Source organism: Ochotona curzoniae, unplaced genomic scaffold (assembly GCF_017591425.1).
Source record: "Ochotona curzoniae isolate NIBS_2020 unplaced genomic scaffold, NIBS_Ocur_1.0 contig_2210, whole genome shotgun sequence".
NCBI lineage: Eukaryota > Metazoa > Chordata > Mammalia > Lagomorpha > Ochotonidae > Ochotona > Ochotona curzoniae.
The window spans coordinates 30,791,724-30,811,807 of record NW_024465369.1 but is presented as its reverse complement, the minus strand read 5'-3'; the positions used below and the strand labels follow the sequence as shown (position 1 = coordinate 30,811,807).

The 20,084-nt window shown below is 40.3% G+C and overlaps 1 protein-coding gene and 1 non-coding gene across 2 annotated transcripts in view; both read left to right on the top strand.

Moving 5' to 3' along the window:
- Positions 1 to 8,809, top strand: part of ABCB11 (ATP binding cassette subfamily B member 11) — a 71,742-nt gene extending 62,933 nt beyond the window's left edge. The window contains exons 24-28 of the mRNA XM_040972085.1: positions 1,207 to 1,363; positions 2,509 to 2,706; positions 4,133 to 4,339; positions 7,243 to 7,389; positions 8,184 to 8,809. Of these exons, the coding sequence (XP_040828019.1) occupies positions 1,207 to 1,363; positions 2,509 to 2,706; positions 4,133 to 4,339; positions 7,243 to 7,389; positions 8,184 to 8,384 (910 nt within the window). The 3' untranslated portion in view covers positions 8,385 to 8,809. The remainder of the gene's footprint in view (positions 1 to 1,206; positions 1,364 to 2,508; positions 2,707 to 4,132; positions 4,340 to 7,242; positions 7,390 to 8,183) is intronic.
- A 9,119-nt stretch (positions 8,810 to 17,928) lies between these two features.
- On the top strand, positions 17,929 to 18,060 carry LOC121150970. Its single transcript, XR_005883071.1, has one exon. It is a non-coding gene; the product is annotated as a small nucleolar RNA SNORA38 (small nucleolar RNA).
- The last annotated feature ends 2,024 nt before the right edge of the window (positions 18,061 to 20,084 follow it).

Below are 20,084 nucleotides of genomic sequence, written 5' to 3'. Positions count from 1 at the left end.
GTTAACTCATTCTATTTAGTTTATATAAATTTTGTTTTTAAGCTAGTTTTTAAGTGTGTTTGGTTTTCATCAGGCTTTGGAGAGCTTTGGTTGCTTTATCTTACTTACTATTTAGTGAAGAGACAGGTTCAGTGGGAGTTCCCACCCAGCGGTTCTCTCCCTCAAATGCCTGTTCTAGTTTGACTGAGCTGAGGCAAAAGTTGGGAGCCCAGAACTCCACCCAGGTCTCTTGCATGAGTGGTAGAGAACCAGTCACTGGAACCATCCCTGTAGCTTCCCAAGGTCAGCAATAGCAGAAAGATGGAGTCAGGTGCTGGGACCAGGGATTGAACCCAGGTAATTCAACAGGGGAGATGGGCATCTTAACTTCCAGGCTCAATCCTAAATAAGGATCTTAAAAATTATTTAAAACATGTAAAAATTTACAAACTGCAGGAAATATCTGGCTTCTGACTTTGCTTAAGAAATGAAGGTCACCTTCCACCACTTCCCATTTTATTACAAGGGTTTTTTACTTTGTTAAGCTTTGGACTGAGTTCCTAGGGGGTGTCTGAATTTTCACCTCAAGCCTAAAATAATTCTCGCTTATAAACTGTGCAGTAACACACACTTTCTGCCTCCTATCCTCACCCCACACAGACCCCAAGGGCCTGGTGATACTGATAAATAATCTTAAGGGCTGCCACTCACATCATAGTTGCCATATGTATTATGTACCCATTTGTGTACTAAGTAAGCACATACTAAATATAGATAAGTGCTGAGAAACGAGGAAACTGGCAAGTACATATTCCTTGTGATGTCTGAAGTATGGGTTGTATGTATGCTCAGCACAGAATTTATGCTTAGACTGAACACCAGTCACTATATTGTAACCTCTATTGTAGATTCAAGGAATGCTAGAACTGCAAGAAAATCAATCCAATATGGTGATTTAAATTTCTTTTAAAAGGAAGCTGCGGTGATTGAATCTGGGTGTAGAAGTCTGAGCCTCTCCCTTTTCAGCATTCCATTCCTCACCTCTTTTTCATAGAACACTACTTGAAAACTCTCCCACATCTTCACTCAAGACTGAAGTGACTTGATCAAGGATACTTGGGTTTCTTCCCCAGCCCAACCAGGGCTAACTTCCTAAGCTCCTACCTCTTAGGTAATCACTCTGATCACGCATCATTCTTCTCTTCCCACTGGTCTGTCTGATTACAGGGTCATCTCTGCAGTTGTCCTGAGTGCAACAGCTCTTGGGAGAACCTCTTCCTATACCCCAAGTTATGCCAAAGCTAAAATATCAGCTGCACGCCTTTTTCAACTGCTGGACCGACAACCTCCAATCAATGTGTACAGTAGTGCAGGTGAAAAATGGGTGAGTATTGAGAGGGAGGAGGCTTGTGCTTCTGTTTGTGTCCATACAGAATAGCCATTGGGGATGCTGATACAATACCCTTAGCTCATACACTCATAGATCATAATTTATAGTTTCATGCCATGCAATAAAGAGATCATAGATTCATTGACATGCATGCAGAATAGATAATCAGCAGATTCATAAATGCAAAGGGATTGATTGGCATTAAAATCATTCATAAAAATAATATTTGAATATGAGAACACTATATAAGGAGTGTCCAATTCTGAGTGCACAGTTCCAACATGAATGAAATTGGATATCTTCAGAGAGCTATTCAGCTACCATATTTTAAAATGATTTTCTGGTGTGCTATGTAGAAAAACCAGTTTTTCGTGTTCAGTAAAGTTGATTTGATTTATGTTCATCTGGGTTCAAGTTTTAGCTCATGTGGTTTCCTGGAAAATTAATTACTTCTCTACAAAATATCTTTTCTTCTAATTGGTTGTTCCCCAGGAGTGTTTTTAATCTTCCCTGCCTAATTTTGAAAAACTCAGTATATTCGAGAGAGGGCAAAACAGATTGCTAAAATATGAAATCTTTGAATTAATCAAACTCTGTGCTTCTACTTCAGCTTCATAAGTCTGTTGGTGGTCTATTAAATGTCTATCCACTCCTACAGTTCATAATTCAGATAGCTTTCAGCACCCTAACATAAAATTGAATTGTTCGCTGTTGTGGGACAGATCTGAAGTAGCTTTCTTTCTAAGACATTTCAAACATACTGTTATGTTAAGTCTTTTGGGGGAACAGAGCTACAGGGATTTGGCAGTTAGTGGCTTCTGTAATGTAATAATGTCATCTAGCTATTCTTATCCATTCAGAATGTCAAGAAATGAATGCCAAGAAAATTCCTCTGGATTAAAGGAGAATGAGGGGTCAAATGTCTTCAGTTTCACTGCTAAAGGCTCCCTTCATTCTACACCTGTTAGACCAGGGAGCAAAATATTATTTTGTTAAATTGTAAATCTCTGTATTTTGGCAACTTGGTGTTGAAGGTCTCTTAAGTAGAGACTGAAACTCAAATTTAGGCACACTTCCAATTATCTACATTGGAACGGTTGGAATAAGTAAGTATTTCATTCCAATCCTTCCACCCACAGGACAACTTCGAGGGTAAGATTGACTTTGTTGACTGCAAATTCACATATCCTTCTCGACCTGATGTACAAGTCCTCAGAGGCCTCTCGGTGTCCGTTAGTCCAGGGCAGACACTGGCATTTGTTGGAAGCAGTGGATGTGGCAAAAGCACCAGCATTCAGCTATTGGAACGTTTCTATGACCCTGACCAAGGCAAAGTGGTGAGTGATGCAAATGCTTTTAAGAATGCTGTTTTTTTTTGCAGAATAGTCCTAACCCCTGCAAAAGTGGTCTTCAGAATTGTGGCTGGCCAGACCCCAGAAAAGTGCTCATCCTGGGCACTTATCTCTTTGAATATTTTCCAGTTTCAATCATTGGCTGGTTGACCTGATTCCACCTCACAATTTCTAATACTTTCTTCCCAGTTCCAGATGGCCTGCTGACCAGTTATGCAAAGAAAACCAGGCATGCTGCAAAGCTGGAAATGAGTGTATTTAACAGAAGCATTCACTTCCCCGTAAATGGAGCAGAAAGTGCAGACTAATCAAGAACCTAATGACCAGGAATGGAAAAAGTAGGGGTGATAAAGGACACATAGTAAATGAGCAATAAAGGGGACTGAGCATAAAAAAAACTTGAGGCAACTCTGGCTCAAGAAGCTTAAGTCTAAGTAAAAAAGGGATTCTAATTTGATCGCCTTTGGCAAGGATGCTTGAAAAGTGAATGAATTGCTTACTTTTCACGGCATTTTCATCCACCTTTCTCTCATTTTTTTTTTTCTTTTGAAGTCATATGTGCAGAACATTACAAGTTCAAATAAAGGTTTGTTAATAAAAAAAAAAAACGTATTCTTTCTATACCATGCCTCACATTTCTGTAGTTCAAGGCAATTATTTTTAATCACCTGGTGCTTTTAGATCTCTAGGTGATTATTCCTATGTTTCAAAGTGATATGGCACTGTTTCACAATTTAACAAATTTAAATTCTGTTGACTTATTCTAACCCTCACCACCCCCTTCTTTTACTCACTTCCTACAAATATAGTTCCAGGATTTTGTCTACCTATAAATTTAGTATCTTATGTAGCTTTTCACTACCCATAGAATTTCCATATTTCAACATGAGACTATTAGCAATCATTTCTTCATTTTCACCTCTTACTCCTTCTTTCTTACCTCTTAAGGCCTCACACTGCCTTTATTAGAATTTTATTTGATGGGAGAATCAAGATGGTGGAATAGGGTAGCCCTCAGACCTGACAGCCAGCAGATCAAGAACTCTAGTAGTGGTACGTCAGGTGCCATTTTGTACACTGTGGCAAAAGCTTTAGGACTGCAGGGACAACAGTGAACTGCGCATGTGCTGAGCTTGTGAGAACTCACTGAGTTCAGTGTATTACACTGGTCTCACAGGAAAATAATACTGACTATGGCATCGTATGGGTCAAAATAGGTCTGTGTGGAGTATCAGTCACTGTAACACCACACCATTGTGTCTGCTGCTTTTCTGTGTCTGTCAGTCTCCAGGTACCCGTCTGCTGTTGTTCCGTCCTCTGCTATTTCCTGGGATGTGTCCTCTCTCTTCATCCTGATTAAATGTTTCTCCATCTGTTTAAACATATCCTTTGTTCTTACTTATACTGGCAGATGATAGATGGACATGATAGCAGAAAAGTCAACATTCAGTTCCTCCGCTCGAATATCGGAATAGTCTCCCAGGAGCCAGTGTTGTTTGCCTGTAGCATAAAGGACAACATCAAATATGGGGACAACACCCAAGACATTCCCATGGAAAGAATCATCACAGCGGCAAAGCAGGCTCAGCTGCATGACTTTGTCATGTCACTGCCAGAGGTGAGTACCAAGTTCCTCATTCTCCATGGCAGTCAGGGATAAGAGCAGGTAGAATGAACAAAATGTAAGATGCTTTTGACTCAGGGCCAAGTTTGAAGGCAACACAATTTATTCCCCAATACTAACTGGGATTCTCTTAATCTTTAAACAAAATACATGTGCCTCATCAACATACTTTTTAGTTTCAGAAAGTAGTATATTATCTGGCCCAAGGGATGGTATGGAATTGGTTGTTTATAAAGCACTACTAATCAAGCATTAGCTTAGTACATTGGGAAAGCTCTGAGATGTAAAATACAGGTTTGAATCTAAGCTCTGCTACTTACTACCAACCAATGCAAAGACAGTGACTGATCGTTGCAAAGATTGTTCCATCTGCAAAATGCAAAACAGTTTTTGAAGAGCCTTAAAATGAAAAAATGCACTTAATGATCACCCCAGGAAAGCTGCTACTGATTCCACTGACTGCATCATTATTTGACACCAGAGACTGTATATGGTGGAGTAAATTGTAACTACCTGCGTGTTTCTTAGTTTTCCAGAGCCAAGTTCAAATGTAGTACATATTAACTCTGCCTTTTTCTATGTACAAAGAGTTTCCCTTGGTGGTCAATCACTGGAAAAATACAATACGAAAAATTCAAATTGTAGAAGCCAAAAATTACTTTCAATTTTCCTCACATTCTTTGGGAAATAACCCTCAGAAATTACTTTTATAACTGATTTTGGATAACTTTTTTGTTTGCTTTTTTTTTTTTCCACACAAAACCTCTGTAAGTGTTTGGCTCTTGTCCTGGGTCTAACTTGGGTGGCCTAACCAGCAAGCACATAGAAATTACTATTTACTTCAGCCTTGAATTGTAAAGCAAGTCTTGTGTGTCCCCTAGAAGGTTATTTTATTCCAAAAATCCTTGAGTACCTGCTCACTTTGTGCAAGACTCTAGCTTGAATTGACATCCCCTCTTTCTCAAGCAAATTTGCACACGATACTCTTCACTGAGCACTATGTTTCTACAGGGAAAAAGAGGTGCCATCATCCTCACCTGGCTTTGGACATTTGTCGGGAGACAAGGGAGGCTGAGAATGGAAACTATCTTGTTGTGGAATATGAGAGAGAGAAATGGAGCAAGACAAGGGCTCAGAAGCCAGACACACCTGGATTTAGATAGAACCTTCACTGTTTATTGTGTGGCTTTGTGCATTTTTCATGCTACTTGATGCCTCTACATTATCATTGGAAAAACAGAGACTATGGTTGCTGTAAATATTAAATTAAAACACAGCCAGAGTAGTTAGCACAATACCATATAAATAATAAATAGTCTATGCACATTGCCTGTTTTTAGGCAATGAGCTCAGACATTTGGCTAGACATTTTGCTTCCTAATTTCATCTAAAGCTCATCACAAACTTGTAAACTAGATACTAATCCTTCATTTTTTTTCACCTGAGTTTGGAGCTCAAAGAAATGTAAATGAGTTGTTTATGATCACACAACTAGTAAGCAGCAGAGTGTAATTTCAACACAAGGCCTGTGTTCCAGAATGAAGTCGCCCAGTAAAGACCAGAAGATGTCATAAAGGACATTTCTGCTTCTGGCATTATTTCATTTTTGAATGGTCTTGCAGGTAAGAGTTGAGATATTAGGGAGTCTTAAATCAAGGAGGATATCTGGTTTTATTTAGTTTTAATTTTTATTTGAAAGGCAGAATTACAGAGAGAAGGAGAAAAAGGGTGAGAGAGAGTTAAGGAGAAAGATCTTCCATCCACTAGTTTACTCTCAAATGGCCATAATAGTCACAGCTGAGCCAATTCAAAGCTAGGGATCAGGAGCTTCTTCCGGGTCTTCTATGTGGATACAAGCGCCCAAGGACTTGAGGTATTATTCAGTGCTTTCTCAGGCTATAACCAGGCAACTGGATCAAAACTGGAGCAGCCAGAACATGCACCAGCACCCATATGGAGTACCAGTGCACTGTACTGTACCACAGCACCAGCCCCTAAGAAGGATCTCAATAATGGGATCTTATCTGGGCACATATTATAGCATTGTGGGTTAAGTTGCTTCTTGATATGCCAAAAGTCATTATTGGAATGCTGGTTCAAATACTAGGTTTTCCACTGCTTACTCAGCTTCCTGATAATGCTCCTGGAAAGACAGTGAATGGTGGCCCAAGTATTTGGATCCCTGCCACCCATGTTGGAGACCCAAATGGAGCTTCACGATCCTGGCTTCAGCCTGACCGGTGTCGATTCTTGTAAATATTTAAATTGAACCTGAGGGTATGAGATCTCTCTCTCTCCCTGCCAAATAAAATGAAATTAGATAAATGTAAAAAAAATATATGTGTATAAAAATATATGTGTGCATACATATCTACATATATATAGAGAGAGGGAAACCTTTACAATATGATAGTAGTTTCTCTACTTTTGTCTATATCTACCCAGCCATGATACATTTAAATAACAGGAGGTTATATTTGTAACCTTTACCAAAGAGCTATACTAGTATGATAACCAAGGGAAGAATGGCAGGAAGGGAAAATGAAGACAAAAGAAGGTGAAGGAGAGGGAGCCCTATACCTACAAAACTGTATTATGGAAAATAGTGTGTGTGTGTGTGCATGCATATACGTCTGTGTGCATATGTATGTGTGTGTGTGTGCATGCATAGATAGATAAAGATACAGGTTCAAAGTACCTTTATTTCCCAGCACAAAAGCAAAAAATGCCATATTTTATGTACTCCTAAGTGAAATGGACAATTTTTATATGACTCATTCACTATCCTGAAGTTCAAGACAAAACAAATCATTCAGATCCACAGAGGCACTTCTGATGTGCATTCTATGTAGCACAGGAACTATTTCTACTTTTTAAACTTACCATAATTTTTCCAGAAATATGAGACTAACGTTGGGTCTCAAGGCTCTCAGCTCTCTCGAGGGGAGAAACAACGCATTGCCATTGCCCGGGCCATCGTACGCGACCCTAAAATTTTGCTTCTAGATGAAGCCACTTCTGCCTTAGACACAGAAAGTGAAAAGGTATGTACCAATTTTTTTTGAAGTCTTATCTCTGCAAATGAGTGTTTTCTTCTAAGATATGTCCTTATAAATGATGAAAGCTTTCTAGTCCCCTAACAGTGTAATTTGGCAATATTTTGGAGAACCAAAGGACAGTAATTTACAGAAACAGTTTAACACAAGATTGCTTCAAATAAAATAAATTTTCTTAACTTTAAAATCAAAATTATGTAAAAAATTCTTTAGTGCAAGTGTCCTTTTGTGGTCAAACAATTAGCTTTATAAAAGTAAAATATCTTTGACTATCCATTAGGTAATGATTATGAATGTCATAGTCCTAAAGTTACATGACAGAGTAGGTGGGCCATATACAGCAGAAATAAGGAGGTGATGTCTGATGTGATATTTGCTTAAAAGGAGATACAGCTGAGAAGAACACAGTTATGAGATTCAAAATTTGTTTTTAAGTCTTTAAAAATCAAGATTTCATTTCAGAGAGCACTAAAATGCCTTCAATGTGAAACAGTATAGGGCGTGAGTGACTACTTAAGACACACTACATTCTTGGTTTAATTTTAGTAAACTAGACCATCAATATTGTAAGAGTGTGTGGTGACTTCATAGTTGATTCATTCTGGCTTCAGGGAGATTTCTCAGCAAGTGCAGTGTGATTTAAATAATTGATGCATCACATCCTGTGACTACTTGCATAGTTTTGTCATTTGACCTAAGTGTTCTGTGGTATGAGCTCTTGCAATGGTGGGTTAGGGGGCAATCAGGCATCTTTGCACCAACTTTCCATCTTGTCTTTCCAGACTGTGCAGGTTGCCCTGGACAAAGCTAGAGAGGGTCGGACTTGCATTGTCATTGCCCATCGTTTGTCCACCATCCAAAACTCAGACATCATTGCCGTCATGTCACAAGGGGTTGTGATTGAAAAGGGGACACATGAAGAACTGATGGCTCAGAAAGGAGCCTACTACAAGCTGGTGACAACAGGAGCCCCCATCAGTTGACCTGACTCAAGAATTTCCTGCATAGATGATGCACCCATTGCAGGAGTACTGTGGAGGTTTCTTCTTTAAAGAGCAATGTCGATGTTCCGGCTTTACAGACATTGTTGTTCATGGGATCTAAGCTAATTTCTAATGACCTCCAACAGTAATTCAGTTTTAGATGCCCATATTGAAAATGAAAGAAACTAGGGCCACAGTGAGTGAAAATTGGAGGTCAAGCAGCTGTTCAGCCATCATCCAAGACTTCTCTATGCGAACTGGGTACAATCGCTGTGTGGGAATTAAAGAAAAGCAATTGGGACTTTTTCACTCTTCAAGGGTATCTTTCACAATCTGCAACATTCAATGTGTACAGAGCCCCATGTATAATAAGCAAGGCCAAATTTGAAAAGAACTAAGAAATAAAGATAAGCCATGTTTCTTAACTGAGATTTTTTTTGCATATGGAAACAGATTCCTTCATCTCCAAGGCTAAGGACACGGAAATGAAGGCTTAGAAACATAGGATGCTCCCCCACTAAGGGAAGCTATGAGATTGGGATTAGCAAGAGGTGAGCAGTTGTGGGTAGGGACTTATGCTGTAGATTCAGGGTAGGGGTAGGAGGTGGGGTTTGACATCATCATCTACTGGATTAGAATTTATTTGTCAGTGTCGCTGGAACAGAGCCTCTGCCCCCAGATCTGGTACTTCTCTTCATCCCCACACATTTTGGTATCTGTCCTGTGTTTCTACAAATGAATATAGTGCATTTTACTTTGCTGTAGCTTCCTAAGGTTTATACAAAAATCTAGTTGAATAGAGCATAGAAACAATCATGTTTGCCTCTGCTCTCCTGAAAACACCACTAAATACTACTAAAAGAATTAAAGAAAGCATAAATCCACATGAATAAAGAAAACAAAATAATAGCAACAATAAAATTTGGAGAAGAAAGCAAAATGAGCAACTGAAAATGGATTTAGAAGACGAGAAAGAACAAAAATATGTTTTTTCGGGGGAAGCCTAGAAACATCTGGTTTGGTATCAGAGATCACCAGCAAAGCTTAGACTATATAAGATGCTGAGTGCTTCTGGAAGGGGAGGGAGGGGGACAGTTGGGAGTTGAAGTCAGAAGACTGGGCTAAAAGCTGTATAGACACAGAAGTACAGAGTCCCCTCCTACAGCAGGTGGCTGCGTGTCCCAATCACAGCAGATACCCAGAGCTTCCTCTCTGTGGGAGCTCACAAATGCACTTGCACTAGGGATGCACATTGCAGCTGAAGGGGTGACCAGCATATAGCAGGCAGGCAGTTGGGTATAAAGCTAATTATGAGCAGAAAAACTGGAGGTTGAAACATGGTTCTCTGGAGATACTAGCCAATCCAAAGCAAGAGACTGGAGGCATTAGAGTCAAAGAATCCTCCAGAGAGAAAAATCAAGATGGTGTAACAGGGTAAGGACATGTTTAAACAGAGAGAAACATTAGCCAGTGTGAAGCAGAGAGGGCATATTCCAGGAAATAGGAGAGAACAGAATGATAGTAGAGGGGCACTTGGAGACTGACAGTTACAGGAAAGCAGCGGACACAATGGTATAGTGTTGTAGTGACACCCCAGTGGCGTTCAATGAGCAGTGTTCTGAACTGCATCAGCAGCCAGAACTCCACCAGTAACAAGGTGGGAAGGAGCACTGATTGGGAACTCACACCCCATAGAGCCGAATTGGGTATCATTTTGTATAGGGAGGCAAAGGCTATGGGACAGGACTGTGCATGCACTGAGCTGGTAGTGAACACATTTCTGGCTCAGTGAACCATAACAACATGGCATCCTACAGGTTCCACCCAAGGTAGGTCCGGGTAACCCTCAGACCTGACGGCCAGCAGATCAAGAACTCTAGTAGTGGCACCATCGGGTGCCATTTTGTACAGTGTGGAAAAGGCATTTAGACTCCAGGGACAACAGTGAGCTATGCATGCACTAAGCTGGGAGTGAACTCATTGAGCTCAGTGCATTGCACTGGTCCCACAAAGAAAATAATACCAACTATGGCATCATATGGGTCAAAATAGGTCTGTGTGGCCCTCAAACCTAATAGCCAACAGGTTCTGGCATGATGAGCACCACCAGCAACCTAGCTATATAGGAACCTGGTGTCTCCCTAATCCTGGAACCTGCTTTAACAGAAAGTGGAAGAAGGGTTCTACAGACAACACTGCGGCCTCAGCAAGAATCACAGGAGGCGGAGAGTGGTGAGCCAGGAGCTGGGGCTACGGAGACCATGGTGGAAATCTAACATAAGAACCCAGACCTGCAACTCTCTGGAGGGAGTGGCACCATTGATTGCAAGCAAAGAATTGTGTACCAACTGCAATAAGTAAAATCAAACTGTAGATCTATGGGTGACATAGCTTAGAAACCTGCCCCAAAGAGAAGAATCTGATAACCAGAAGTACAGTTACCAAAGAACAAAAGAAGAGACAAAAGCACAAGGAATATTATTGAAGATTCTCCTACAAAGGAGCAAAAGCCTTTGCCAACATCAGACTTAACTGAGGAGTACATTGAGAAAATGGGTGATACAGAATTCAAAACACTTGTTATAAAGCTTCTGATCAACAATGAGAAGCACGTAAAGCAGTCACTAAAAGAATTCAAGGAACATGTCACACTAGAAATGAATCAAATGAAAGCTGATATATCAGTAGAGCAAAGAATACAGTAGAGCAAATTAAAAGTACAGTGGAAAGCCTCCAATTTAAAATGAAGGAGGCAGAAGAAAGAATCTCAAAATTAGAAGATATTTCCTGTCATCAGCGGGAAACAAACAAAAAGCTGGAAGCAAAGCTGGGTCAAGCTAAAAAAACAACAACAAAACAAAACAAAACAAGAAAAACACGTATTCTAGAATTTAAAGACACTATTAAAAGGCCAAATATAAGAGTTATGGGAATCCCAAAAGGTGCAGAAATAAGATAGACTCCCAATGAAACTGTTAACTATATCTTGACAATAGGATGCTGGACTCTCTGCCATTGTCCATGCGCGCAGTGATAGAAATATGACTGTTTATAAAGAACTATACTATAGAAATAATATAGGGAAATTCAATGGAGAAGAGGGGTTTTGGGGAGGGGGTTAAGGGAAATCCCAGGGCCTATAGAACTGAATCATAAAATAATAATAATAATTTCTCTATCTTCCCCCCAAACTGCCCGTGTTTTTCTGTGTTTTTCTCCTGGGTCAAGAAATGACATTCTGACAACAAAACAGGCCTGAGCTGTGGTGTGTGCAGCGGTGTTGTAAATGTCCCTTGTCCAGTGTTTACTGGTAGGTTAATGCAAAGATGGTTTAGCACACCAACAGTCAGGCCAGGGTTGTTGTTGATTGCCAAATCAAGGACATGGAGAGCAGAGGCATGTATGCTACTTCAGTTGTGAAAAGCAGCCACGACAAGTAAGTTGCAGAAAAAAGGGTGTCTGCTGGAAGGACTTATGCTTTACAATCCACACAGACTCATCCTCTGATCTGGAAGAAAGAGGACTAGTATCTGTTTATTTGAGTTTGCATTTTAGAAAGGCAGAAAAAGAGCTCCACTGAGAGACTGCCTGTGGGGTGTAAAAAGAAATGAATATAAGGGTTTTTGCTTTGTTTTGCTTTTTCCAAATACAATACTTAAATATTATTGATGAAAGGGGATGGATTGATTGGAGAGGGCTTTTGAAATGATTCGGATAAACAATTGGTTTTTTGAGGCTTAGAGATATGGGAAATTACAACTACAAAAATGACTAAATAAAAATGGCCACGTGCTTATTTTGCAGCGTCAGGGAGTATCAAAGCCCCCATTTTTATTCCTGAATTCTGTGCCACTAACAAGATTTGTTCTCAGCAATTTTGTATTATTGTTGCATCTCAGGCTGGAGAGTTGACTTAAACTGTTCTTATACCATAAGCCTTTCTATAATTTCTTCATGTTTGTGTCATACGTCCATTCCACAAACTCTCTGCAAAACCCAGGAAGCAAAAATGTAAAGAAGCAAAAGAAAATAGAAGGATGCAAAGGCAAATTTAAGAAAACTTCTCTGAATGTAAAACAAACGAAAAAAGGAAAGTAAGCAAAAAAAAAAAAAAGGGTGGGGGGTGGAGGGTTTGGAAATGCAAGGTCCAACTGTGGCAGTATAATTATTAGTCAATAGCAGTTTCAGAGAATTCAGAGAAAACTGAAGATGATTTAAAAAGTAATTCAAGATCATTTCTTCTAATGGAAGGATATGAATTTTCAAGCTGAAAATATTTACTATGTGTTGAATATAAAAAACAAAGATCCTTCTTGGGCACATTCTTACGGTGTTGGAAAACTGAGGCAAAGGAGCACTGGACACATTGCCCAGGACGGAGAGGGAATGATGCTCAATTAATAAGGAACTTTGAGGCATAGGACCTCTTGGTAGTCAAACTAAAAGTCCAGAGACAAAGATTTGTTTTCAAAACTCAGAAAGGAAATTATTCTAGAACCTCAGAAACATACTCAAGAATGACAGACGTCTATGGGAATTCTCAGCTGCATAAATCTCAGCACTTTTACCTGCTATGCATCTTTTATCAGGAAAACACAGAAAAGAAATTTCTCTAAGAGAGTAAACCTGGGAACACTTTGGGTTTGCGTGGTCTCATTATGGAGTAAAGGGAGATCTTGGGAGAATCAAACAAATCCTTTTGCTGTTAGAAGTATAAATAAGGCCTGGTGCGGTAGCCTAGATGCTGAAGTCCTCTCCTTGCACGTGCTGGGATCCCATATGGACACTGGTTCTAATCCCGGAAGCTTCACTTCCCATCCAGCTCCCTGCTTGTGGCCTGGGAAAGCAGTCAAGGACGACACAAAGCCCTAGGGACCCTGCACATGTGCAAGAGACCCAGAAGAAGCTCCTCTTTTCTGGCTTCAGATCAGCTCAGCTCCGGCTGTTGTGGTGGCTTGGGGAGTGAATCAGTGGATGAATGATCTTCCTCTCTGTATCTCCTCCTCTCTGTATATCAGACTTGCCAATTAAAAAAAAAAATCTTTACCAAAAAAAAAGTTTAAATAAAATCTCAACAGCCCTTATAAGAAACCGTTTATAAATCTTTACATTATTCATTTTTTCTCATTTGTTTGAAATGACAATCAAAATGAAAGAGCTAACACTTTTTAGTGTAATGATAAAACTGTTAAAAGTGTTATGTTATCTAATCCCCAAAGGATTTCTTCCCAAAATGTTTTATAGCAATTAATTTAAAAGAATTTCTCTGAACAATTCCTAATTGGTGTAGCATAATTCTTCTGAGAAAAACCATTAGTCATTTGATCCATCTCAAATGGAATGGAAACAGACATACATAAACCCAAAATGCTTACTGGGAAAAAATAGAAAAATTGGTTTCTAGATTGTTTCATCTGAAAACTCTGTTTTATATGATCACTCTAGAAATATTCAACATATGTTCTTAAGAAATTATGGCTCTGAGGGCACAGTACAATGGCACAATGGCTCAGTGGCTCAGTCTTCACCTTGCAAGTTCCAGGATCCCATATGGGCACTGGGTTGTGTCCTGGCTACCCCACTTTCCATCAAGCTCCCTGCTTGTGACCTGGGATAGCAGTAGACAGAGAATGGTCCAAAAAGTCTTGGGATCCTGCACCCACATGGGAGACCTGGAAAAAGCTCCTGGCTACTGACTTTGAGTCAGCTCAACTCCAGCCATTGTGGCCAGTTGGGTAGTGAACCAGCAGATGGAACCTGAAAGAGAGAAAGAAGGAAAGAGAGAGAGAGGGGAGAGGGAAAGAAAGAAGGGCCTGGAGCAGTGATCTAGCAGCTTAAGTCCTCGCCTTGCATGTGCTGGGATCCCACATGGTCACTAGTTCTAATCCCGGCTTCCCATCCAGCTCCCTGCTTGTGGCCTGGGAAAGCAGTCAAGGATGGCCCAAAGCCTTAGGGACCCTGTACCTGTGTGGGAGACCCAGAAGAGGCTCCGGGGTCCTGCCTTCAAATCAGCTCAGCTCCAGCCATTGTGGCAGCTTGGGGAGTGAATCATCAGACAAAAGATCTTCTTTGTCTCTCCTTCTCTCTGTATATCTGATTTTCCAATTAAAATAAATAAATTCTTTAAAAGGAAAGGAAAAAGAAATAAGGAAGGAAGGAGGGAAAGAAGGAATAAAGAAATTTGCTTGAAAAGATGTTCTATATTTATTTTTAATTTTTAATTTATTTTCATTTTTAATTTGAAAGGTAGAGACAGTCCAAGACAGAGTTCTTCCATCCACTGTTGTACTCCCCCAGCAGTCATAAAGCCAGGGCTGGGTTAGGCTGAAATGAAGTGCCCAGAACTACAACTGTGCCCCATGTGGGTGGCAGGGGCCCAAATGCTTCAGTCTTCACCTGATGCTTCCCAGGGTATCTATCAGCAGGAATCTAACATCAAAAATGCCATTGGAGCTCAAAACCAGACACTGCAATATAGAATGCAAGCATCTGTCTGCTTTAATTGCTATGCCAAACTCTTATTCCAATAACTGAATTTAGTGCTGTGATTACACATGCAATTTTCTTTATAGCAAACAGGCACTCTACTGTGTAGATTCTAGGGTGGAAATTTGTCCTAAATAGGTTTAAGTTGCTGATTGGTATGATCACATCCCATGTTGTGGTGCCTGGTTCAATTCCTGGCTCTAGTCCCTAGTTCCAATTTCCTCCCAACTGCAGACCTTCAGAGGCAATGGTGATGGCTCTAGCAGATCCTGATTGCCTGTATGAGAGAGTAGGCTTGAGTTCTAAGTTCTTGGCTTTGGCTGGGTCCAGCCCTGGGCATTCCAGACATTTGGGGATTGAATCAGCTAAAGGGATTACACACTGAATCTCTTTTTCAAATAAACAAAAATTAAGATATCTGAACAATTTCACATAGATTCAGGAGTATTTTGATGCTAATGCCTGAGATAGCATACTTTAGAGTCATAACTAGGTATAGTTTGCAATGGTTATTGAAGAATTGAGTTTTCTATCCTAATATCAGAACATTCTCATGTTGCATTAGAATCTCACATTGAAATTTCAACCAGGAATATGATTTATTAAATATTTCTTATGCATGCAGAATCTTTCTGTAATTAGATCACAGAAGGATGTTAGTAGAGGTAAAATTTGCAAATTTGGTTGCTGTGAATGAACACATTTTGAGATAAGTTTGTACATGCTTGTGTCCCATTGCAAAATGAGCATTAGGGTCATTTCTATTTTCTCTAAAGCTGTAGCTCAAGTAAATGATCTCACCTGTATATGAAACAGCAAGTGAATGTCATTTCAAGGGACCTCTAGCCTAATTTCAATTTTTTCCCCACTGTGTTCAATTAAATGTCCAATTAATTTAAATGGATAGACTGTAAACAAAGCAATGCACATGATTATCATCTAATTTGCGCTGGCCAGTGTTATAATGCTCTCATTAGTGAGTTGTATGGTGTCCTAAGGCTCATAATGAATAATCAGGGCACCCGTGAATGGCATGTCACTGGATGTAACTACTCAACTCCATAAACCAGAGCTGGGACAAAATGTGCTTCATCACAAGAAAGAATAATACATAGCCAGCTGGTGAACTGGCAATTTATTCCTTCCTATAATGCAGGCACTGCTCCTGCCCTCGGACACTGAGAAATAAGTGTGAAAACAGAACAGCTGGATATAGAGAGGAAAATGTTCACCCAAGGTGATACAGACCAAGTTCCTGCAATTCTTGTGAAAGAAAACAAACAAAGGAAAACTTTGTGCTATCATATCAGTTAAGAATAGATATTTCCAATGCATCAAATTAGAAACAAAGATGTATAATGTTTTTCCAGAACATCTTGAAGTTTGAAAATTTAGTCATATAAACATGCCTGTGAAACACTTGGCATTTAAAATCACTTAGCAGGCATTAGAAGAGACACACAGCTGTTAAGTCTCATTTCTCACTGTATACATGAGAAGTATGTAAATGGACTCCATGTCACTAAGGCTGGACCCCCATTTCTGGGTCCCTAATTTAACCTCCGTTTCCTTTTTTTTTTTCTATTAAGAGGCTAGAAAGTAAAGCACTTCCTTATGTTTTTAATCTTCATTTATTTTTATGGGAAAAGCAGATTATAGAGAGAATGAGAGACAGAGGAAGATCTTCTATCCACTGGTTCACTCCCCAAGTGACTGTGATGGCTGGAGCTGAGCCGTCTCAAAGCCAGCAGCGAGGAGCTTCTTCTTGGTCTCCCAGGTAGGTATAGGGTCCCAAGGCATTTTGGCCCAACCCCTACTGCCCCTCCAGGCCACAAGTAGAGAGCTGAATGGGAAGTGGGGCAGCCAGAACATGAACCAGCGTCCATATGGGATCCCAGCACATGCAGGGTGAGGATTTAGCCACTGAGACGTTGACCTGGGCCAGTAAAGTACTTTTCTTCCCAGACTCCTTTGCAGCTAGAGACGATTTGGTGACACTGTTGGATTGATGAAACGATTTACAGGTGTATGACTCTGTGAAGACACTGCCCACCTGAATACAGAAGTAGGTCTCCTTACTTTCTCTCCTTTTTGTTTTCTGGATATACAGCAGTCATGCTGGTTCATTTTCAGAAAATACACACTTTGGATGACAAGGTGAAAGACAGAGATTCAGTCTGGACAAATGTCAGCGACTACTTCCGCATTGGCTACCTAACGCTAAGCCCCTTGTTTTCTTGTTGAGAAAAAGACCTGTCTGATTTATGAAACCCACTGAAATGTATTTTTTGTAACTGTAGCTGTCAAGTATTAATTAGCACAACTTAATAGATGTAGTTAGATACTTACTAATAAAAATTCTGAGATGCTAGTACCAAAAATAATGTAAAGTTTCAGTATTAGTGTGTGCTCAGATGACCTTTATGCCTAGAGACTTTTTAAAAATACTTATTTCAAGAAGGAATCAGTCTTTTTTCAAATGTCGCCACATTGTAAGGAGAAGAGTAGTCCTTGTGGCTCGTGCTGGTGGTTTTCCAGGTGCATTCCTTCCACATGCCCCAGTTTGAATGAAGAATCCTGTTACTTAGCAACTTGCTGATTTATGATTATGCTTTTCCATTCTCTTGCGGACAAACTAGGTTGAGACCAGGGGAAAAAAACCTCTTTAAACAAGAGACAAAAGGTGATGGGTTCAACTAATATGCAAAGGTAGGAGAGAGCCAGAGTGGGGAGGTCCTCATTTTCCCTTGCTGTCGTGTTTCTCCAGGTATACAGATGGCCTGCTTCCCCTGCACAGGCGACACCCACACTGCTAGGGAATCAATGTCAGTGCCCACATGGACCAGCCCTACAAATGGGCTACAGCATCGTAAGAGCTAACGCTTTACCCTGGCAGTGCCTGCTCTGTGCCACCACTGTCCCCTGACTAACACATTCGCTACCACCTTCTCTCCACTCTCGGCTCAGTCGGATCCTAGCTGTTGCCCTGTGCCCATTCATTTCCCTGTCCTGGCAACAGTCTTGAGAATACACAGAGGGGTTTCAAAAAGTTCATGAATCCTCTTACAAAGGCATGTCTTTGTTTCCCTGTCTTTGGACACATAAGAATTAGAAAGAAAGAAATGTGGACTCGAGGGAGTTCCTGGGCTGGCTTGTTCTCTGCAGGCTCAAGAGCAACCATTCCACGCAGAAGAAGAAAAGAAACAACCTTTTATGAAAAATACCTCTTACAGAAAAACCTTGCATGGACTTCCAAAAATTTCCCAAAATAAACTTATCTTTCAACTCTATTTTTTCCATGAACTTTTTAAAGTATCCTCATATGATTGTTTGGGGAAATGTCACAGATTTTCAACTAAAGACAGATTCCTTTCAGAGACCCCAGAGCAAAGAATTGGGGGGAAAAAAAAGATTCTAAGAAAATTTAAAATTCAGTATAAAAGACAATTAATTGGTTTTACACTAACCTTTGCAACCTCAATCTTTGAATTTTCTCTCTTCTTTAGAGTTATCACTTCTGTGCTGTCAAAAGAAATGAGATGTGATTTTTTTTTTTTAGTCATTGTTTTGATCTTCACCAAAGGCTAGCAAAGACAGTAATTAGTACTCCACACCAAACCAGTCAAGATTTGACAGAAAACCGCATTTGTCCTTTGGAGAGCTGAAAATGAAGCACTTTTGAGTCTTAGAATTTTCCCATGAGTTGCTGTCATGTGGCAGAAGTTTCTGTGCTTGCTGCTTCTTTTTTTTACTTTGCTGTTATTTTTACTTTTGCTTGTTTCCAATGGACCTTTTCAGTTATTTTAAAAAAAGATTTATTTTATTTTTATTGGAAAGGTGGATATACAGAGAGGAGAGACAGAGAGGAAGATCTTCAGTCCGATGATTCACTCCCCAAGTGAGCACAACGGCTGATATTATGCCTCTTCCGGGTCTCCCACGCGGGTGCAGGGTCCCAAAGCTTTGGGCCCTCCTGGACTGCTTTCCCGGGCCACAAGCAGGGAGCTGGATGGGAAGTGGGGCTGCCGGGACTAGAACCGGCACCCATATGGGATCCCGGGCGTGCAAGGCAAGGACCTTAACCACCTGCGCCATCGCGCTGGGCGCTCCAATGGACCTTTTCTACTGTCTAGATTTTTTTAAAAAGGAAAATAAAATTAAGACTTTATTTTCTAAAAAAAGTATTTGTTTTTATTTGAAAGGCAGGTTTTATAGGAGAAAAGGAGAGAGGTCTTCCCTTCACTGCTGCAGTCCCCAGATGATCCCAATGACAGGAGCAGGTGCAGAGTCACAAGATTTGGGGCCATCCTCTGCTATTTTCCCAGGCCACAAGCAGGGAACTAGATTGGAAGTGGAGCAGGTGGAACATGGAACAAAACCCATATGGGATTTTGGCATCACAGGCACTGTATTAGTTTGCCCCACCATTGCGTTGGCCCTAAAATTAGGATTAAAAATCAGTAAGGCTGCACCACAGCTACAATATGGAATCATCATCTGAAAGTACTAAAAGTAAGTGGAGGAGAAAAGGCTAGAAACACCATCATAATTTCATCGCAACTGGGAGGTCTAGGTGTTTATCCATAGAATCCTTTATAGTTTGTAGAGTGCTCAGTGGCACTTGAACACTAGAGGCACTCTTTGAACACTTTCTAATATTTAAAGAAGTACTGGTGCAGGCCTGTGGGTATGTTGGACTCAGAAAAGTAGAAAAGTTTGGTCAAAGTCATTCAGTGCCCCAAAGTGTGGTCATGAATCTGGGGCAAAATGTTGCCCAGTTTTGTGATCCTTGAATTTCTTGCACCTAATGCAGAAAAGGAAAATGTAGACTCCTTGATCTAAAGCAACAGAACTGAAAACCAAAGGAGACCAAGACAGAATTCACAGTCTATACAGTAAGAGAGAAATTATTTGCAAAGAGAGAATCCCATAGCTGCAGCAGATACTATGGTTAACTTTGAGCAATTCACCATATTCCATGTTGTTTTGCAGGAATGTAATGATATAGGTGCCAGTAAAAAAATAGCTTTTTGTTTTCTAAATCAAAAGAAGCATTGTAGGACTTGCCTTACACTGCCTACCTGTAGGGACCAGACATATATGACTGAAATTTATTGTTAAAAGTCAGTGAAGTTTTGAGATGCAGTCCCTTGGTAGCATTAGTTGCATTTCAGGAGCTCAGCAGCCACATTTGGTTAGTTGCTGCTATATTAT